The 23,129-nt window shown below is 48.8% G+C and overlaps 1 protein-coding gene across 3 annotated transcripts in view; it reads right to left on the reverse strand.

Annotated features, from left to right (window-relative positions):
• Positions 1–23,129, reverse strand: part of NOS1AP (nitric oxide synthase 1 adaptor protein) — a 292,958-nt gene that overhangs the window by 64,860 nt on the left and 204,969 nt on the right. For 2 of the 3 annotated variants that reach the window (XM_029935726.1, XM_029935722.1), the window contains exon 4: positions 13,717–13,775. In XM_029935726.1, the coding sequence (XP_029791586.1) occupies positions 13,717–13,775 (59 nt within the window). Of the gene's footprint in view, positions 1–13,716; positions 13,791–23,129 lie in introns of all 3 variants that reach the window. The other variant, XM_029935721.1, reaches the window with a different exon arrangement.

The following is a 23,129-nucleotide window of genomic DNA, read 5'->3' on the forward strand; positions in this document are numbered from 1 at the left end:
GAAGAAATGGAAATTAGATCCCTACTGTGGGAGCAGGGTTGAAAGCAGGAAACAACTCCTGGTGGACACAGTATTTAAAATACACCTTGGGATTCTTACTCAAGAACTTGACAGACACGTTACTGAACCCAGAAGACTTGCTCAATCATGGTTTGACTGTGACTGCCACCAGCCACTGGGAGAGGCTATCGCTCCTCCACAGTTGCTTCTCAGGGGCTCCTAACAAAGGGTGTGGGGACTTGGAGACAACTTAGCCTATTTGCTGAACTCTACGTCTAACCCTCAGGGTCCCCGGTCACGCTCTCTCTATAATGTGAGGTCTGTGCTAGCAGAGAAGAAGTCCCAGTGCACGACCGGCTGCAGGCTTCCTCACGGTGGCCCGTCACTGTCCTCCTAACTGTGCCAAGATGCAAGAGGGAACCTAGAGGGCTTCCCAGCCAGGACCGAGGGACAGGGCATGACCACACAGCGTGTAGACTGGTGTGTAGTGTGGAATGCCCACACAGTTACTGGGGGATAGGCTGGGACACTGACCACCTGGTGATAGTAAGGGCTGCTCAGACCAGAGGTCCAGCTCCAGACCAAAAGCAATCTTTACTTGCCTTTGGGGTTAAGGCTGGTCACACAGAGGTCCTTCCCCTGGCCCATTACATGGCCCTCACCTCCGAGTGTCAAACACAGACCCTATGCCAACTTTCCCACACCCGTGTGAATCCAGAAACACCTAGCAAGCCATAAAGTCTCTTCCTAAACAAATCTTCCTTTATGCCCTCTGAAACCCACCAATACAAGATTGGTTTGTTTTGAAGACGTTGATTCCTTTAACAAGATCCAAATGCCTCTTGGGCTGATAAAGCCAATCCATCAATCACTCAAACATTAAATTATTAAGTGGGCTAGATTTTTCCCCCCACTCTTCCTACAGAAGGATAGACAAAGAGAAACCGTCCTGGCTGGAGAAGCAAAATATTCAAAGATAATTTACAATGATTATTGACACCAGAGGGTCTTACGTTTGAACCAATAAACATAGGACCGTGCAGTCCATGAATTTTCCACAAACTCAAAATTCTCCAAGTATGTATGTGAATGAATTGTTCTAGGGAGAGGATTCAGTTTCACCAGGTTCTTAAAGGTATTTGTGTCACATAGAAGGTCAAGGCCACCCTATGGATGCCTGGGCCAGGGTCTACCTGGTAGCAGGGAAAGGGGTCAAGGCCATGATGGCTGGTTTTACTCTGCATGCACGCTCCCATCTGGGCCAATTCAATGCTGTGCAAATTCCAAACGGAGTCCCTTTACGCATGTAACGAGGAGAAAAGGAAACGGTAATGGAATTTCAAAGTAAGAACTCACTTAGAAAGCGAACTGGGACCAGGCCTGGTGTCTCTGTTGCCCCTGGTTCTTCCTCCACAGGGCGATTCCCGCCCCGGTGGACGGTGTTTAATTATGTGAAGTCTTCTAACGTTGGCCTAATTGGATGTTCCATCGTTAAGTGTAAAAGATGTCGTCTAGGGCCTGGCACGAGAGACCGATCTGAAGATTTATCTCTGATCCTTCTAGAGCCTCCTCAGTTTTCTGCTGTACGTAGATCATTCACTATCTACCAGCTTTGTGCTTTAGGCCACCAAGAAGGGCAGAAAACGGACGAGGCACCAAGAAAATAAGGAAGCTTAACAGCCTTTTTGAAATGAGCATTCTAGTATAAACAAGTGGATCGAGCCTGCCCTCGCTTTGTCACGTGGCATTTACGCAGCACCTACTGTGTACGCAGAGCCTTCCAGACGGCAGGGATGCAGTGCCCAAAACATGTATGCTTCCTGCCTTCACATTTAGAGTCACCACGATAAGTCTCCACTCTTCCGCCATGAGGGAATTTAATAATCAAAGTGGCTCCACCTGAGGCAGAAAGCCCAGGAGCACAAGTAAAATTACCAAAGATTCAAGTTGAGGTCAGTGGAGGGGCGGCTCCCAGCACCTCCTCATTTACTCTACAGTCAGACTGTCACTGGTCCGAACAACCCAATCTTCACACGGCTCACAGACTGACCCCCGTCTAACGCTCCCAAATGCTGTTGGCTCTGTTGTCCAGTCTGCCCCTTACCTGATTACTGGGCGATGCCTCCCGTGCCCACCTCCCCGACACAAGACTCTCTGCGGGTGGGGTGTTTCCCTAAAACCCTACTGTCAACGGCCACCCTGGAACTCTGCGTCCAAGCTCTTGCGCAAGGACTGCAAACATGGGTGCAGGAGGAAGGTCCTGATAAATCACCAAGAGAAAAACAGGCTCCTCGTGGAACTACCCGCAGGACGACACTGGGTCCCGGAAGAGCATCCGAGCGGCTGCACATCTGCACGGGGACTGGTGCTAGAGGGAATTTGGAGGAAGAGCATCTGCTTTTTCCTTTATAAGACTTCTTCACTCTTAGTGACAGGCATGTATTATTTGGCCATTTTGAAATGTTTGCCTCAACCATACGTTCCTTTGAATGCTTCCTGAAAAATGTCACAGAGAGGAGTCACCGCAGGGACCCCGCAGAGCCAAGCTATGGCACACAGTGGGGGGACACACAGTGGCCTCCAGGGCAGGAGGTGAGAGAGGAGGAAGGACCGAGGAAAAGGTAGGTCCAGGACGTGAGCGCTGACATGTGCACATGACACAGAGCCCCGAGGTCTCAAAGGAATGACCTGTCAGCGAGTCCCTCAGGGGAACTCACGGAGCCTCCTGCATGTTCACCGATTCTTCCCGAGCTCAAGGGACTTGGCCAAGCCCATGGAGGGGCGTGCGGACCGAAGCGCAGAACCGGCTTTCAAGGAAAGAAAAAGGACCGGAACAGATCAAGAATGCACATAACTATGTAGACCTGCAAGCAAACAAAGGCCGGCAGAAAACCCATAAGAAGAGGAGAATTCATGGGCAGGAGAGGGTGAGAAGTGGTAGAAATCCAGTTAGCCCACAAGGAACGAGGGACAGCAGGGTGGCGGGCACTGGGCTTTGGGAGGGAGCCGAGGGTTGACAGATGCGCTCTTGCACGGGGCAGCAGGGGTGAGGGAGGTTAGGACAGGAGGAGCCGAGCGCACCAGCAGGGAGGGATGGGGAAGGGCAGGCCACAGACCATGGCGAAGAGACCAGTGAAGGCAGGTCCGGACACGGGAGGGTAGGGCACAGAGCGGTGATGACAACAGGAGGCAGTGACCCAGGGTGTGTGGAAGGGGAGGAGGCTGGGGAGGAATCTCACGGAAGATGGGGGTCACGTCAGGAGAAGGAGGGTCCACCGAGCCAACAGGTAGCACCGGCGGGGCGGGGGGTGGGGTGGGGGGGAAGGATGTGGCACTGAGTGGAATTAATGCCGGGTGAATAAGGGACTGTGAGCACCCGCGGGGCACTGGCTGCAGCCAGAGAACGTGACTGATACTCTTTCCCTCTTCATGAGTCTCTCCGTGCGGAAAAGTGGGTAATTCCTACTCATGCATATGTATGAAAAGGCACAGTCTATGAAAGGTTCTGACACTAGAGGGAATAAAAACATCAACTTGACATGAAACATTACTCACTGCAGTGACAGACACACCCATCCCTCAACGGGCTGGCCCAGAAAAGACAGGAGAAGCCTGGAGAGATCTACAGGCCAGGCTGCCTCCAGCTCCCTGGCTGCCGGTCCAGCAGGCACGCCCCCGCAACCCCGACGCTGCAAGGCCGGAGGAGGCTCAGGCTTAGAAAAATACGGGAAGATGCGGGGGCGCCTGTGCGGCTGTCAGTTGAGCATCCGAATTCGGCTCAGGTCATGATCTCACAGTTCGTGAATTCAAGCCCCGCATCAGGCTCTGTGCTGACAGCTCAGTGCCTGGAGCCTACTTCGGATTCTGTGTCTCCCTCTCTTTCTGCCCCTCCCCCGGTCATACTCTGTCTCTCTCAAGAACAAAAAACACTAAAAAAATTTTTAGGGGTGCGTGGGTGGCTCAGTCGGTTAAGTGTCTGATATCAGCTCAGGTCTTGATCTCACAGCTTGTGAATTTGAGCCCCATGTCGGGTTCTGTGCTGAGAGCTCAGAGCCTAGAGCCTTTTTTGGATTCTGTGTCTCCCTCTCTCTGCCCCTCCCTGCTTGTGCTGTCTCTCTCAAAAATAAACATTAAAAAAATTTTTTTTAAATATGGGAAGATGCAATGATCCCATCCCTTGTACCTCACGGAGCACAAATGAGACCAGGTGTCTGAGCTCCAGATCTGCGCATTCTTCTCTGACCTCCCAGGACCCCCGGTGCCGGGCCCCCGCCACACTCCAGTGACAATGGAGTGATTTGAGGCGGGGACTGGGCGTGCGGAGGTTTGGAGGGAGGGAGGTTAGAGAACAGAACCGTCTCCATCTGGGAGGGTCTCGACACGCTTTTGCAGGGGACAGCCCGGATGTTGGAGAGCCACCTTTAGGAACCCTGAGATCTCAGTGTGGACTGAAGGGGGAGGGGGGGAGGGAGGGGGTGATGGTCGTGGAGGGGGCCTTGTGGGGAGAAGCACTGGGTGTTACATGGAAACCAATTTGAACATAAACTATTAAAAAAACAATCCTGAGAGCTTTTCTTGGCTCCATCCCACAACAGTGTAAGTAATTACTACGTATTCTATTTTTTCTCCTAATTACGGGATTCTCCCTCCATATTACAGGTTAGGGCAGTATCTGGTTCCATTAAAAAACAATACCCATTTCTCAAACCTCTTATCTTGATCCCCATGGGGCCTGGTCCTGCCATTCCAGGGCTATTATTATCTCCTTTTGAAAATGTCCATTTGTTTGATTCCACTGCTGATTTCCGACTTGGGGCCCCATGGTCTCCCTTGTCTCCCCAGCAAGGGGCTGGAGAGCCCGGCCCTTCCTCTGGAAGCTTCTCCTGGACGGGTCACTGTGCTCCACCCCTGGACGCCCGCCTTCCTTCCACCCTTAACGCTCTCGTCGGGCGGACGCTCTCTCATTTATTTACAATTTTTAAAAATGCTGCCTCGAATTTTTTCCTGCCCCACTTTCATAAAAACAAAGTGTGGGAGGGTGCCTTCTCAGCTTCGGCACTTAGCCCAGCCCCCATATTCTTAAAGATAACCCACCATCTTCTGTCTTCCAGTTCTGCTATCAGCCTAATTGTGTTCCTTTATAAGCAGTGTATTTTTCTGCTCTGGATGGTTTTAAAATCTATCTTCCACATTGTGTGGTTTCATTACTAGGAGTCTAGAGTTTAAGAATCAAACTCTTTAAAAAAAAAATCAAACTCTTTTGGGGTGCCTGGGTGGCTTGGTCAGTTAGTTCGACTCTTGATTTTAGCTCACATCATGGTCTCACAGTTCATGGGTTCGAGCCCCATGATAGGCTCTGGGCTGACATTGGGCAGTGTGATGCCTGCTTGGGATTCTCTCTCTTTCTCCCTCTCTCTCTGTCCCTCCTCTGCTCACATTCTCTCTCTCTCTCTCTCAAAATAAACATTTAAAAAAAATCAAATTCTTCTACTTTACTTTGCTCATCATTAAACATGCTTCCTGAATCCGAAGGTACTCATGCTCCTTCATTCTGTCTGGTTCAATCATTTCAATTGTTGGTTGTTAACTAAGTGAAATGTGCAACCACAGTCCCCGATTTTCCAAGAAACTCCCATGTATCACAGGTTTATCAGTCCCCTGGAGAGAAAACAGTTCATTCACCTTAACATCCGGCGTTTTGTGTCCTGCAAAATGTTTTGCATTTTGACGTGTCATTTTGAAGTGATAAAAACTAAATATGAAGGCAAATAAGCATGTGGGTCTGTCTTAAGAGTGGACGCACTGAGCAGAGCAGTGTAACAGGGTGGATGCCAGGGGCCGGACAGTCCTCTGACAATGAACCAGTTCATGATCACGGGAAAGTCACATACTACGTCTGAGGTTCCATTTCATTGGAAGAACGGGAATGGCTGGTTCTCCATGTGGGGTGCCGTGAGGATTGAGGTAACCTCCGTTGGGTCTCGTCTCACTGTGGACGCGTTGAGGGCAGGGACCAGGTCCTGCTCCACCACAGAGGGATGATCAATTTCTTGCACTTTCAAGAATACTCTGATGACGGGCAGAATCCCTTCAAGCGAGTCCTTAACGGCCAGCAGGCTTTGCGGAGTTCTGTGTGTAAGTGAAGGACACGGGGAACAAAGGGCTGGTCTTGGTGCTCGCAGGTGCTGCCGAGTCAGTCAGCACCGGGGGCACGAGGCTGCCCGGCCATGTTCTGTCCCCGCACAGCCCCTTGGAACCTGGCATCCTGGGCGATCATCTCCCCAGCCCTCCCAGAAACGACTCTGGCTGCTCCACGCCTCCAACCCACAGGGATGCCGCCATTTGCCTCGGGCACCTGGCCACCTGCTGCCACTCTGGACCAGCCCCCAAAAGGGTTACTTCCTATTTTCCCAGCAACTGGGGACCGGCTCTGGCCTCGGCCACTCGGCAAGCTTTCTCTGCCGTCCATCGGCTGTGACTCACCTACTACACATGAGAATGAACTCCAGCCTGGGGGAGCCCCCCGCCGCCCCGCTCCCTCCGAGTCTGAGCTTCCGCCTATGTTCTCGTTCAGCTCTAGAGGACTGTTCACAGTGCTCTTTCCATTTTGGAGGTACTGTTTGGTTACAGCTGGATGAGTCTTTATCATTCTTCTGTGTAAATCACTGTGTGAGTTCTGTCTTCCGATTGGACCCAGACTGATGAACCCGAGGTCCTGGGAGCCTGGCCCAATCAACGATGCATATCGGAGCTGTCTGGGCGTCCTCGCCTCCCGTCCCCAGCCAGCCCTGAATAACTTCTCTCCGCCTTGTCCCACGTCACAGCACAGCTCAACGTGGAGGGCCCCACGCCAGAACGCACCTCCTCCAATGTCTCTGGCACGTTAATTAATGACTTTCCTGAGGACCGGCCAGACACCCTACAGGGGCCCTCCCTGGTTTGGTCATTTGTACTCAAAACTGGAGAACTTTGTCCAGTCTGCCTCCTAAAGACTTCAGGTCAATTAATTTACTTCCTTTGGTTAAAAAGAAGGATTCTTGTGTGCCTGTCTGGCCCCCAGGTCATTCCTTCAGTGCCCAGTAAGACCGAGAAGAAACCAAGGCAGTGGAACTGAATTTCAAAAGCACAAAGACTCTGTAACGGTGCAGCCACTCCAGTGCTATTTTTTAACTTAAAACAAAACAAAAAAGCATGCCATTAAGCCAGACAGGGTAAAATATGGGAAGTGAAAAGTGAAATAAGGAAAAATAAAACATGAAGCCTCATTTTTCAGGCCTAATCCTGTTCTATTCAGCAGCCTTACCGTATCGGTGACTTGGATGAGAACATCCTTACTGAAGTTGTACTTACTGAAAGCTCAGAGGGACACTTAGCCTGACACTAGCTGGTGTGACGGTCTCACGCCGGGTCGGCTCCACTGAGCTAGAACTCGGCGTCCCTTTCGCTCTAGAGTCACGGGGCAGGATGGCTCACGAGAGAAACCCACGTGGGATTTGGGAGGAGGGAGTGAAGCAGGAGCAGCTGTGCTCAGAGGCGTCATCCCTGGCTAGAGGGGGAAGAAACGGACATCGAGGTATCGGCGAACTGCGTGTGGCCGCTCTCTTCTGGGCTCCATACCCGGCCCGCCTTCACAGCCACCAGCTCCACCAAACAACCTCGAACCGGGCCCCGCGACGGGAAGAATCCCAGCTAACGAGGAGGCAGCAGCCAGGAAGAGTCGGTAGCCTTCCGCAGATGTCTGCTCCTGCGCCCTCTGCAATTCCGCTCTCACACGTGGCCCCACCTGGCACCCTGGGAACTCTGACTCACAAGCCGCAGCAGGGCTGATGACTCCTCTCAGGTCTTGTGTGGGCTCCGTACTCCTCGGGTCCTGCTGCAACGGGGTAGGTCCAAATCCCATAACAACTTCCTTAGGCTCGAACACTCACAGGGGCCTACGGGCCTACTGAATGGGCCCGGACTCACATAGACACACACAAGTCAAACACTCTGAATGATGGGTTCCAAAGAATTATACCAAATATAGTGACAATCTATGTAAATTCTTGTATTTAGGCTGAAAAATAAAACAGAGAAAATGGCAGAACTAAAGAATGAGTAAGAAAGCTGGATTAAAGGCCATGAAATAATCCTAAGGATTCTGGACAATAAATCCACCATGACCTAGGACCTAACAGTACGTTAAACAAAAAAAATACAGTATGAGGTCATTTTTTTTTTTAATTTTTTATGTTTATTTTTGAGAGAGAGAGACAGAGAAAGAAGGAAGAGGAGCAGAGAGAGAAGGAAACACAGAATCTGAAGATGGCACCAGACTCCATGCTGTCAGTGCAGAGCCCCATGCAGGGCTCGAACCCACAAACTGTGAGATCATGACCTGAGCCGAAGTCAGATGCTTAACCGACTGAGCCACCCAGGCGCCCCTGTGACGTCATTCTTTAAAAATGACTGCCAAAGGCCGTATCATGAGAGTAAAACTGTGTTGTCTGTATTTTACACTGATCACACAGCACCCGGGATCCTGTAGTAAATTCTAACATATTTGGGGGCGCCTGGGGGGCTCAGTCAGTTAAGCATCCAACTCTTGATTTTGGCTCAGGTCACGGTCTCGCAGCTTGTGAGTTCGAGCCCCACACTGGGCTCCGTGCTGACAGCATGGAGCTTGCTCCAGATTCCCCGTCTCCCTTTCTCTCTGCCTCTCTCCTGCTCGCGGTCTCTGGCTGCCAGAGAAATAAATAAACATTAAAAACATCCTGACATATTTTAGGAGGAAATAATGTGTTCTGAAATTAGGAAGTCTAGAGAAAAAACGATAATGCAGAATGGCTTCAGGAACATTAGGGAAATAAGATCTAGGTATTTGTGGCTGCAGAGAAGAGAGCTAGGATCAATGGATAAAACTTACATAAACAGTGAAAAGCAGGGTCACAGCAAATCAGCTCAGGGGACAGAGGCATCCTGCCGTGAGGGAAGCTGGGCCACAAGTCCACCACGGTGCTTTTAACCTCATAAAATTCCATGAATTTAGAGGTCACCTGGGACTTGGGGAGGGGAAATCAGGGGACCCCGCTGATGGGCACACAGTTCCGGTTTAGAATGACGGAAACGTTCTGGAAGGTGGGGGCGGCTGCACGACACTGTAAGTATAATTAATGTTACTAATCTGCACACTTAAAATTTTATGTTCTATTTATTTCACCACAATAAAAAAAACATGATTCTATTATCCCATGTGAGAGATGCAACAAAATTTAAATTTAAAATTTGGGTCAATAAAAGAGGACTCCGTTACTGATGTGGTAAAGGCACTTCTTTTTCGCCAGGAAGAATGTACCGTACCACAAAGGGGTTTTCCGCAAGCAAATGCTGCAGTGACCCAGCGTTTCGTAAAAGCCAGAAGCAAGTATGTATTCTTGGGCAATGCCAGTCAATCAATCCAGAGGTTCCCGAGGGGAGGAAACAGTATGCAAAGAAAGCGCATTTGTAACTGTTTTCATATTATCACGGTGATAAATGTTCTTACTGATGATGAAATGGGGTGTGCAGTTTAGAATAAAGTCCTCTTTCATCCACCCCTAACAACAGACATACACATTTACAAGTACAGAGGCCAAAAAGACCCAATTTAATACACGAGTGGGAAAGAAGTATCTAGAAGCCTGGGACAGCACTGGGGAAACTTCATTCCTGTGTTCATATACATGGGCTGCTGAGCTCTGATAGATTGGGAAGATAGGCAGGGGCCCCTCACCCAGAAAGTCTGCTGTCGGGGCTGCTTTACAGCGGGGGAGGGGGTGCCAAATAGATCTCAGGGTTGTGACTTCAAGCCCTACGGTGGGCGTGGAGCCTACCTTCAAATTAAAAACATTTTTTACACTTATTAGGACGAGCACTGGGTGTTGCACTTAGGGTTGAATCACTGGAGTCTACTCCCAGGATCACTATAGCACTAGACGCTAGATGCTAACTAACTTGGATATAAATTAAATACATTACTTAATTAAAGAACATTTTTTAAATTTTAAATTATTTTTATTATTTTATTTATTTATTTGAGAGAGAGACAGAGTGGGTGGGGGAGGGGCGGGAAGAGAGAGAAAATCCTAAGCAGGTTCTGTGTTGCCAGCACAGAGCCAGATGCAGGGATCAGACCCACAAAGCCGCAAAATCATGACCTGAGCCGAAACCAAGAGTTGGACACTTAACCAGCTGAGCCACCCAGCCAACCCCAAAAACTATTGTTAAGAATTCACTTTAAAATTTAAGATTTCTTTGCTATTTTCTACCCTCCCATCAAAAAGCATGTATGTTTTTTAAAGATTTCATTTTTAAGTAATCTCTACACCCAACATGGGGCTTGAACTCACAACTCCAAGGTCGAGTCACAAAAGCATATTTCTTCTTAAAAGTGAATGAATGAAAAAAGATATGCCATACGAATACTAATTGAAAGTAATCTTTGAAAAAGAAGAAGAGTTAGAAGATAGATTACCCAATTTCAAGAATTTTATAAAGTGTATTAATTTTTAGAGAGAGAGAGAGAGAGAGAGAGAGAGAGAGAGAATCCCAAGCAGGCTCCATGCTGTCAGTACAGAGCCCGATGCAGGGTTCAAACTTACGAACCCTAAGATCATGACCTGAGCTGAAATCAAGGCTTAGATGCCCACCCTACTGAGCCACCCAGGGCCCCCCTGAATTTTTATTAAGTTACAAGACACTGTGTTTCTTGCATCAAGACAGACAGCTGGATGGATGGAAAAGAATAAAGAGTTCTGAAATAAATCACACAGAGAGGGGTAACGGATTTTCAACAAAGGTACTTCAGCTGAGAAAGAACAATCCTTCCAACAAAGGAGGCTAGAGCTGGACATCCGTGCACAGGAGGAAAAACAAAACCTTTGATGTATTCTTCACATTGTGTTAAAAAATGAATCAAAGTGACTACACACCTAAATGTAAGGCTTAGGAGAAAGTCTTTGTGATCGTGAGTCAAAGGTTTGTTTTTTTTTTTTTTTTTTAGCTATAACACCAAATACATAATCCATACATTTAAAAAACTGATAATGCAGACTTTATCAAAAGCAAACTTCTGTTCTTCAAAGGGCACTATTAAGAGAAAAGACAATCCAGACTTGGAGAAAATATCTGCAAACCAGGTACCTGATAAAAGTGTGTGCATTCAAAATTTATCACGAACTCTCAAAATTCAGTAAGAACACAAAACGCCACAATCAAAAAGGGGCTAAAGATTTGAACAGATGCTTAACAAAAGATACACCAAGGGCACAGAAGATGAAAAGATGCTCAGCGTCCTCAGTCATTAGGAAATGCAAATGAAGCCACCATGAGATACTAAAACACACCTACTTGAAGGGCTAAACTGACAGTGCCAGATGTTGGCAAACATGGGCAGGAAGTGGACGTCTCAAACTCCACTAGCGGCACTGTTTCATTAAAAATAAATAAAAATGGGGCGCCGGGGTGGCTGAGTTGGGTAAGCATCCAAATTCAGCCCAGGTCATGATCTCATGATCTGTGGGTTCGAGCCCCACGTCAGGCTCTGTGCTGACAGCTCAGAGCCTGGAGCCTGCTTCAGGTTCTGTGTCTCCCCCTCTCTCTGGTGCTTCCCAGCTGTACTCTCTCTCTCTCTCTCTCTCTCTCCCTCAAAAAATAAACTTATAAATACACATATCCCCACTGTATAATCAGTCATTTTACTCCTGTGTATGCTCCCCAAAACCATGAAACTGTGTGTCCATACAAATACTTGTAGTGAACAGAAGTTTTTGCTGTAATGGCCCCGAATGGAAACCACCGACATGTGAATGGCTAAGCACACGGCGTTACACTCATACAGTGGAATGCCATTTAGTACTAAAAAGGGATAAGCTATTGACACATACAATGACAAGTAATGATTCGTTAATGAAAGAAGCCAGGCCCCCAAAAGGATACTCTGTGGGACTGCACAAAATTCAAGAAAAAACCAACCCGTCTACAACAACGGAGGAGAGATCAGTAGTTGCCCGGGGTTGTGGGGGTGGGGGCAGGAGGGGTGGGAAGGAAAGATGATAGGTTAGTGCCCAAGGAAACTTTTGGGGGCGACATACACTCATCTTGGTTTTAGAAGTGTACACATTGGTCAAAACTTCGGAAATTAATCCCGTTACATATGCTCAATTTCTACATGTCAACTACACCTCAAAATAAAGCTGTTTTAAAAAATAAAATTGACGGCTTGTTCAGGCAATGTCGTTAAAACTTGGGGCAAAGTCCTTTCCACCTAGCAAAGGCAAGATTCAAGTCCACGAGGAATGTCCATGTTGCGGTGGCTTTGCATGTGTACGTGTGACTGCGGAAAACAAACACAAAAACACCCCAAGAAATCCTTCCCTTCACAAAATGCAAAGGGTTCATCCAATCACATCCTCCGAGCCCAGCTCCGCTGCACTGTTCCGTGAAGCCTTTCCTTATCACTCAGGTAGAAAGGGATTCCTCCCCTCTGTGAATCACCCTAACACTTAAGTTAATTTTCAGATATCAGCTCAGTGCATTTCTCCATCTGTCCATCACACATTTATTCAATGACGCACACGGGTCAGACGCACAGAGGGCTGGTGCTGGAAATACACACGTGAGCTGGGCGTAGTTCTTTGCCCGCAAAAGCCTTGTAGACAACTGGCCAAAGACTTTAACAATAACACACCGTAACATTGATTTCCACAAACATGTAAAAGTACAACAGGAGCCTGGAGAAAGAAATTCACGCTGTCAGACACACAGTCTTGTGTGACAGTGACTTGTTCATGTCCCTCTAGACCACCACTCCCCAAGAACAAGGGACTGTGACCTGCTCACTGTAATCATCCACTCAAACACCCCGCACAGGACCTGCCATGATGGCTTTCACGCTCCTGTATTTGTTTGAATGAACGGAAATTTCCTTTCATAGGAGTCCACTCTTTGACTGGAAGGCAGGGCCACCATGTTGCCACCTTGCCGGTTGAGTCCCAACCTTTATCCATTTTGCCATCCAAAGCAAGTCATTTGAGAGGAGGTAAAACGCTTAAATCTAGGTTCCCCCAAATCCCACAGGAAGAGCTCCTACCCATTCCATCAGTGAAGGAAACAGGAAGGAGGTAGGGGTGGGGTGGATGGGCCTGGCCAGCAAAGTCTAGGACACAAGAGTAACACGGTGAGTCAAGGTCCCGTGGGTCTAAGGCGCGCCTTGGTGTCCTGTACTGTGGCCACCAGGCATTCCTCTGTCCAGCAAGCACACATCTTATCTCTGGAGGAAGCCAACCAGTCTCACTGTGAAAGCAATTTCTAGGGATTATATGTGGGACTTTTTGCTTTTCCAACAGATCACAAACCCTTTATCCGTGCTCAGTTTCTGAAGGGGCAGAGAGGTGGAACCGATACACAGTTCGGAAGTTTCTGTTGAGATACACTAGCACAGAATGGAAAAGTCTCAAACTACACCCAAAAGATTTGGCCTAGACATCAAGCAGAAATCCTTCACCATTTCCAGACAGTGCGATTGAGCCCAAGAAGAATTTTCCACTCAATCTTAAAGACGACGTAGATTTGCATCTTGTACTTACGTGTATAGAAACCAAGGGTCTTGGAAGGGAAATGCAGTCGAAAGTTATGTGGATTTATCTAAACCCACAGCCCGACAGCTCCAGGGGCCACCAGGCCGGGAGGGGCTCTTACCTGTAGATAGGGTCCTGCATTACCAGCATCTTGGTCTCATCCCACGTCCACTCCTTTTTCTGCAATAAAAGAAGCTGTAAATGAATAAGTTAGGCTTGTCCTCCACTACAGAACCGGGGCACGCATCGGGCTACGGATGCCTATGCAAACACGTGTGTTTGCTCCTGGCCTGAGCAGCTTCCTTCAAGCACCTTAAGAAGACTGTCTCTCCAGGGCACAAAGGCAGGTGGGAGCCAAGGCCACCCCAGGGGACCACCAGCAGCTCTAAATCAAAACTTCATGGAGGAATCATTAAGGGGAAAAGAGACATTCTGCATCACTCCAGAGGAATGGGAGAAGCAGGAGGAACAAAAGGAAGAAAGAGGCACGCGGGGGCTCAGTTGGTTAAGCATTGACTCGGTTTTGGCTCAGGTCATCATCTCATGGGACAAGAGGTTGAGCCCCGCATCTGGCTCTGCACTGGCAACGTGGTCTGCTTAGGATTCTCTCTCTCTCTCTGCCCCTCCCCTGCTCACTCACTCACTGTCTCAAAATAAATATTTCTTTTATAGACAGGAAGAAGGGGGAAGAGCTGTGAATGGCACCATCAGAAGCAAAGGAAGCGCAGCCCTCGCCCTCCCTTCCTCAAAGGGGAAGAAGCGGGACCCGAGCCTGGAGAGTTAACTAGCACATCGGCAGTCACCCAAGAGGACAGTCGTGCCAGCAGGGACCTGACTCACTGTGAACACAAAGGAGACCCCCCCCCCCCGAGCAGGTGGGGGTGAAGACAGGGAGGAGGACAGGGATGGGGGCGAGGGATCAGGGCAGGGAGCACCAGAGGCCCAGATGCTGGGTGAGGGGGAGGAAGCACCGGGTGGGCAGCCGCCACCTCCCAGGTCCCAGTCCCCAGGTGCAGAGACAGGGGCTCCTGCTGCCCGTTCGCCGGCCTTGACCGCAGAGGCAGTGCCGCCCAGGACGAGCCGGGAGTCCGACACCGTCTCTCCGGGAATGAGGACCGAGCAGAGGGAAAGGCAGGCGAGCAGGTGTATGCGGGATTGGGTACCGTGGAATGAGCGCTGTGGGTTTGTCAGAGAGCACAGGGCAGTGGCTCCCAGAGCACCAGGGGGGGGGGGGGGGGGGGGGGGGGGGGGGGGGGGGGGGGGGGGGGGGGGGGGGGGGGGGGGGGGGGGGGGGGACCACGTTCGGGCCCTTCGATGACATTAAGAAGCATTTCTCCAGCAGAAGCACTCAGACAAAACCCTGCACACACCTGGCAGGTACCAACACACGCATGTGCGTGCGCGCACACCATTTCACCCCCAAACTCTGAGTCAACACCACTCCAACCCACAGAGGTGGATTTTCGACTGGCTTCCAAGCATTCAGTTTCAAATGCTGTTTTACAGACCAGGAAACTCAGCTTCAGGAATTAACTATTTCTGGGAGGCGCCTGGGTGGGTCAGTCGGGTATGCCTCCAACTCCTAATTTCAGCTCAGATCCTGATCTCATAGTTCGTGAGTTCAAGCCCTGCACTGGGCTTTACACCAACAGTATGGAGCCTGCTTGGGATTCTCTCTCCCTCTCTCTTCTCTGCTCCTCCCCAACTCTCTCTCTCTCTCTCTCTTACTCTCAAAATAAATAAATGAACTTTTCAAAAAAATGAACTACTTTTTCAAAAGTTGCCTTTCTAGACTGCCTTCTCCCTGCCCTGTGAGATCCTAATACAGGAATGGTCCAATTAGAGCAAATGCAGAAATAAGGAGAGAACACCTTGTTCTAAATGAGACCCCTCCAGATGTATATAAATACCATGCATCCAGACCCTCTTCTGTGTACTAAATCATCTCAGGCTTTGCAAATATTCCTCACCAGACAAGTCTTCTGGACTTCTCACTACCCTAGCTGGCCTTCTTTCTACACCCTTTTAAAAAAAATTTTTTTTTAACGTTCATTTTAGAGAGAGAGACAGACAGACAGAGCACATTCAGGGGAGGGTCAGAGACAGAGGGAGACACAGAATTGGAAGCAGGCTCCAGGCTCTGAGCTGTCAGCACAGAGTCCGACGTGCGGCTTGAACCCACGAACTGTGAGATCATGACCTGAGCCAAAATCGGACACTCAACCGACTGAGCCACCCAGGCGCCCCATGGATGCCTATTTTAAACACACAATATAAATGTTCACCCTAGGAATTCTTTACACAGCAAAATATAAGGTTTAAAATGTGGCCTGATTTGGGGGCAAAGTGTAATAGAAATATTAAATATTAAGATAAACCACATCTATATGTATGACCATGTGTCCTGCCTGAAATTAATTTAATTCCATTAGCAATGTTTAGAGAGCACTTCCGCTCTGCTGCTGAGCCCATTTATTTACATCTCGTGTCAGCAGGTGTAGTTAAGTTTTAGTTCTAATATTTCCGTTTGATTCTTCGTTCTTCTACTTCTTTGCTGAGACTTTCTACTTCTGTGTCAAGAGCGTAAGCGCTCACGGAAGTACCTAGGAGGGCTGCCTTGGCATCTCTATCAGAGGATCTAACACCCGTCAGCCTGGTGTTGGCACGTCTTGTCTATCTTTTGTCCATTCAAGTTGAGGTTTTCCACATTTCTGGAATAGCAAGTGATTTTCAATTGAAATCTGGACATTTCGGAAAACCCTTTTAAGGAAAATTTATTTTGAGAGAAGGGGGAGAGGCAGCAAGAGGGGAGAGAGAACCCCAAGCAGGTTCCACGCTGCCAGCGCAGAGCCCGGCTCGGGGCTCAAGACTCACAAACTGTGAGTCCATGACCTGAGCCGAAACCAAGAGCCGGACGCTTAACCAAGCGAGCCTCTGGATGCCCTGGAAATACTTTACTTTTAAAAGAGGGACTAGCAGGGGCACCTGGGCGGCTCAGTCAGTTAAGGGTCTGACTTTGGCTCAGGTCATGACCCTGCAGTTCATGGGTTCGAGCCCTGTGTTGGGCTCTGTGCTGACAACTCAGAGCCTGGAGCCTGCCTCAAACTCTGGGTCTCCCTCTCTCTCTGCCCCTCTTGCACTTATGTTCTGCCTCGATCTCAAAAATAAACAAAACATCCAAAAAATTTTTAATTAAAAAAAAACAAAAGAGGGACTGGCATCCACAGAGAATATCCTGACTAAAACCAAAGAAACAAACAACCACACAACTTTTCACCTACTTATTTTCCTTTTCTGAAAATCCCATTAAAATCTAGTCCTCTGCCTTTAAAGATTTGCAGCAATCCTTGGATGCATCCATTAAATCTACGAAGGAATCAGAAAATTATCCAGATAAGTCAAAGGGTTTGGGGTAGAGTGGACTTTCCAATATCCTTTCAACCCCTACCAGCTTTCAAAGAAGACCCCGAGCAGGGCAGAGACCCAGCGAGGCGTCCCCTTCACTTGCTGCCTGTCAAGACCAGAACCAAGTTCCGACTTACAGGCCAGGGCGGGCTCTGCGGCTGAGAGTCGATCCGTGAACGGGGTCACTCGGAGGGAAGCTCGTGTATTTTAAGGATAATTTGGGGGGCATCCAGTGGCTTAGTCGGTTACGCATCTCAGTCTTGATTTTGGCTTAGGTCGTGATCTCATAGTTCTTGAGTCTGAGCCCTATGTCGGGCTCTATGCTGACAGTGCAAAGCCTGCTTGGGATTCTCTCCCACTCTCTCTGTGCCTCCCCTGCTCACACTTTTTCCCCCCTCTCAGAGTAAACAAACTTTAAAAAAGGAAAAAAGAACAATCTGGTTCTTCTCTCTTGCTCTGAAATCATTTCACATATCTCCTCTTTTTCACATGTTGTAGAGGGGAAAAATTACCTCCCCCCCACATCACCCCCTCTTCACTTTTCTACATGGAAGTAAGTATCCTTCGAAGGAAAATATTTTAGGAACAAATGTTCTTTTTTTTAAAGTTTATTTATTTTGAGAGAGACAGAACGAGTGGGGGAGGAGCACAGAGAGAGGGAGAGAGAGAATCCCAAGCTGGGTCAGCACTGTCAGCGCAGAGCCTGATGCAGGGCTCAAACCCACGAAACCATGAGATCATGATTTGAGCCGAACCAAGAATAGGACACTTAACTGGCTGAGCCACCTAGGAAAGCGCCCCTAGTAAAGAACTGTTCTTAGTGAGAAAAGGAAAATAGGAAGAAAAACTAATGACCTACTTTCATAGGGTTATAAATCAAAGATGGCTTCAACTACAGGATAGAGGTATTTATTATTTTTAATTTTAATTTTTTTTTGAGAGACCAAGAGAGACAGAGCACGAGCAGGGGAGGGACAAAGAGAGAGAGAGAGACCTAGAATCCAAAGCAGGCTCCGGGCTCCGAGCTGTCAGCAAAGAGCCCGACCTGGGGCTCGAACCCACAAACTGTGAGATCATGACCTGAGATGAAGTCAGATGCCAGGCACCCCTGGGTATATTAATGAACAATACTGCAGCCAAACCGTGGCGAACAGAAGTAGGACTTAGTTTTAGGGTCTTCAGAAACTCACACGTTCTCACGTCTATCTGAAAGCATTTTTTTAATGCTTAGAAATAAGGATTTGGGAGTCTTGGTGGCTACATGTGGGGATTTTCCGTTTTGTTTGCCCACTGGCTGCAGTCTCCAAAATATGCCAGAAAAGGAAGACATTTCAAGTCCAGATGGGAGTGAGAGGAGAGAGGAGGAGAGAGAAGGAAGGCAGAGGGGAGCGTCCCTGAAGCCGTCAGCCCCGTGGAGCCGGCAGGGGCCTCACAGCCCGGGAGCACCAGCAAGACAGAGTGAGCTGGTCTCCAGCCTCCTTCAACGGGAGGCCCAGGTCAGGCGGGCCTCACTGGCACCATTCAGAGTCCAAGCAGGTACTGCACGGAGGCCCATAAGTGAGGCCCAGGGAGGCAAAGATCGACCCTCTCATTCATTAGCTCTGTAAATATAAAGGAACAGGGAGGGGGGGATGTGGGCGGCTGTCTAGCCGTCTGCCAGCCCCCACCCTGCATCTGTACACAAGTAACTCCCTTCTCTTACCTGTTGTCCCCTCTGCACCTGCCAAGGGCACTCACAGCACGGCTGGGCCTTCCAGCAGGTCCCTGAACTAGAGTTCACTAACCCGTGTCTCTCTGTGCCTTCCCTCCCCCATCAGTCTCCCCTCCCCCTTCTCTTCTTCCTATCAATTCCTTGCTCCAAAGGAATTTAAAAAGCCAACAGGATAGAGCAGCTTAATGTGAGGGAAGGCTCTGCGTCATATATTTTTTAAATGTTTATTTTTGACTGAGAGAGCAAGCAGGCATGTGCGCATGAGTGGGGGAGGGCAGAGAGAGAGGGAGACACAGAATGAGAAGCAGGCTCCAGGCTCTGAGCCGTCAGTACAGAGCCCGACACGGGGCTCAAACTCATGAACCGTGAGATCGTGACCTGAGCTGAAGTTGGATGCTTAACCGATTGAACTGCCCAGGCACCTCTCCATCATATTACTGGCTAGTCAGAATTTTCTAGAGGAAACAAGTTGGCATTGCGAGAGTGTGCCCTACAGACCTCCCATTATAGGGACTTTAACCAAGGACGCGGGGGCGTGGGGGTGATTCCCAAACCTGTCAGCAAGGGGCCTGCTTCCGGGGGGCTCCCGGCCCATCAGGGGTGCGCAGGGGTGCGCAGGGCAGGCCCGTTGCCAGGAGACAGAGGAGTCCTCCTAGGTGACGTCCGCTCCACAACCTCCCGACAGTCTCGCCAAACCCTCCTCAGAGCGCACCACCATCTACGAGACTTCCATCCAGCCTGCCTTCCTTCCTTCCTTGCTCTCTCCTCCACTTAGAATCAGACCGCCCAGAAATGGGACAGCCACCAGCCCCTCCCAGGGCCTCCCCCATTTTCTCTCACAGGAATTCAATCCTATCTTGGCATGGGCTTTTTGGAGAACCTAGAATAACACAAAGTGAGAAAAATACAGGAAAGTCATTTTATAGCTGCTTCATTTTCTAGTCTCGCAAGAAATTCTCTAGTTGATATGGGAGAGAAGAAGTCTTCTTTTCATTTAATAATGTTTATATAATGCTTTCTTCACGTTATCAAAACTGATTTCAACCTTAAAAGATAAAGCCTTGGGGAGAGTAACTTCCCTCCGCCCAAGTTCACTTAGTCCAGTGTTAATTAAACCAGCACGTAGACCTCCACGACCAGGTTCTCCTCGCTACTCCAAGGATGGAATCAAAGAACATCACTCTCCATCGCCTGCAAATGGTAAAGGGCTTGCAGGGTAGGCTTCTAGAAGCCCACTGAATGGGGTAAGCACATCCTGTACCTTGTGACTGCAAATGGCCAGAACTCCATGGAAAGTTATAGCCATTCTGACGTCCCAAAATCTCCCAGCAAGGAGTATTATGTGGGAACCACGTCAGAGGTAGGTCTGCCTTGAAGAGCCAAACGCACAAAAGAGAGTTAGCAATAATCATCATGGCTGTTCTGTCTCCCTTTGAAGCCCACAAATGGATATGGCAACTTTGAAGCTCTTCCCCAAAAGTGGAGAAAGAATCTGTACGGAGATTTCTTTCCTGCCCTTACTGGAAACTGTTAGTAGGCAAAGTCTGTAAGCTTTACCATGATTCATGCTCCTGCCAGCAACGGGGCCTTCTCAAACAAAAACAAAAACAAAAACAAAACAAAAATGAAAAACCCAAGACATAACTTGGCAAAAGCCTTATTAACTCAGCTTGATAAGTTCTCCATGCTTCCAGACAGAACTGGATTAGTCTGAAAATATAGCTATCACTCATCTTCTGGCACAACCTATGGATACCGGATATAGAAAATGCATTTGAAAACTGAAGTGCTAGTAAATTCTCAACGTATGCAATTGGCAGAAAATAAAGAAGGTCTGGAAACCTAACAGGGTAGGAAGAAGACCAGACCAAGTCTAGTCCTGGCTCCATCAGTGACCAGCTGGTAGCCCCGTGGACAGGCCCTGGGCCTCTCTTGTTGACTTGCTTTCTAATCAACCAGGGGATGAGACTAGATCATTTCTGAAGTTCTTTCTCCTAAATCCCGCTCCTATAATTCTAAATGTCTCCTTTTCTTACCCAATTAGAGTTCTGTGTTTCCATAATAGCTAAGGCTTCCCTTTGGACAGGCAACTAGTTTTCCCGTGATGTGAGAGCCCAGCTGACAGAACACAGGCTAAAGTTAGAGACCCTGGGTTAATTAGTGAGGCATTTCCTACGGGGTGGCTGTTCTCCAAGCAGCCTGAAGAGTAAGTGCACACCTGGGAACATGGTGCTGGAAAGAACCTACTTATTTGGGCAAGACAGGTCTGGTTCAAACCTTGACTTCACCTCAGATGGGATATGAGGTCTCGGGCAAGTTGCTCCACCTCCTTTCACAAAACGAGCATCAGAATGGAATGTTCCTCACAGGAAAAGGGTGACCATTTCGTAAGTGTACGGCGCACCAAACAGGCCTGGCAAACGGCAGGTGCTCAGAATCAGGGCTACAATTACTGTGAGCTGGGCTCATTACCATCTGAGTGTGGCATTACTTTCATGAGTTTGCTCCCTCTCATCGTCTACCTTCCCAAACAGATGAAAAGGATTAGAGAAAGAGAGAGGGTCCCTGCCCCTTAAAGGCTCACAGCCGATGGGGAAAAGTTACAAATCACCATCATGCAATCCTGTGGGACCTACATATGCAGATAGGGCCATTAAAAATAACTGTGCTGCCTAAGGGTCCATGTCTAATACCCTCATGGATCTGATTCGGTTCCATGAACATGGTAGACATGCAATGAATATTTGTTAATGAGAATGATGGAGCCTTTCTAGAATGTTGCCTTAGGAGATCCCAACTAAGTTATTGATTTAGAAGAAAAACCACATGAAACTGAGGCCCTTCAGGTCCTTTTGTAGAAAAATCCTTTGGATGAAGTTCAAGACTAATCCTTCTTATGAGAAGTCCACTCCCTAGCGAAGAGTGTTATAATGTGACTCCAGGATTATAATGAATAATCACTATATACACAGTCGAGCTAATTACTTGGGTTTGGCTGGGAGTTGAAGAAAATGTACTGATTGGAAGATGACAAAGCCACTTAATAGTGGGGTTCACACCACAAATATAAACCAAAAGTCATAGCAATTTGAGATTCATTATCTACTGGCATCAGTTCAGAATGGCAGCCCTTTTTGGACATTTGCTAATCTAACCAAAAAGATATATATATTTTTTTACATCTCAGTGAGAGATAATCACAAAACATTTGGCTACCGCCTACACTACAATCAAGTATCGCAGACCAGAGTCACTGAGCAAGTCCTACTCATAATTCCACCCAAGTTAATGACTTCCACTGAGGCCTTTCTAGGCTTGGGAAAGGCTCTTGTCTGTGTTTCTTCAAACAGGCAAATTGACAGGAGGCGGAAGAGGGAGGGGAATGTGATGGCCAAAAGTAACAAATGAGACTTCATTTGATCCAATTGCTACGTATGTAGTTCCTCCTGATTTGAGCACATCTCCACAGGCAAATCCTGTTCACTCATCCAGCTGGCCAACAGCCACCATAACTGGAACCACACCCTAGGGGCCAGGGGCCCGAGTAAGTGCTGAGCTGACAACAATGCCCTTGAAAAGTTCTTGGGAGAGCCGGGAATCCCTGTAAACACGTTCCTGTCCCTCCCACCCCTGCCAGGACGCATTCCACCATTCACCAGGCATAGACAGGCGGTGGAGCCTAGACAGGCAGTGGGGCCGGGTAGGGAGGCTGCCTTGGGAAGTGTTTGACATCAGAGGATCCGGAAGTACAACCTATAAACCCAGTTGGCCTCTAGGGTCTACTTCACCTGCAGCTCAGTCGGCTTCAAAGGACCTAAGTCCCGGTGACCCACATAGACATACGTGAGCAGGGAACAGTATGGCTCCAGAGCTGCTGTAGAATAGTCCAGAGAGCTAAGTGCAAGTCACCACCTAACCTGACTCTTGAGAGTTGAAGCTCACGAAGGAAAACAACTTGTGCGTGGCCACGCGGCGAGGAAGCGGAGAGCCAGGACTAGGAGTCAGGCCTTTACTCAGCCCAGGGCTCCTTCCAGCACGCAGACGGACCCAGTTAAAACTCAATGTGTTTGCAGGCGGGGGGGCTATGTGACATTTTGACGGGTGACTGCAGCTCAGACACGGACTCATCAGCTGAAAATGTCAGGCTGCCCCTACCCCGGCGCCCACGGCTGAGTGTCAGCCAGGACTTTTTCTACACATGCAGCTCCCTAGCAAGGGCTCTCACGCTTGACCTCACGAGGGCGGCCGTCGCCCAAATCTGCAGACCGTTCCACTTCCTTGGAGACAAGGGCGGCATGTCTACACCCGGTCCCTCTCAGTTCCAGAGACAGAGGCACGCAGACATCGAGGCGGTATCAGCACACGCAGGGAGCAGAGGACGGTCACGTGGGAACAAGCCGACACAAAGGCTGACGGCT

Source organism: Suricata suricatta, chromosome 3 (genome assembly GCF_006229205.1).
Source record: "Suricata suricatta isolate VVHF042 chromosome 3, meerkat_22Aug2017_6uvM2_HiC, whole genome shotgun sequence".
NCBI lineage: Eukaryota > Metazoa > Chordata > Mammalia > Carnivora > Herpestidae > Suricata > Suricata suricatta.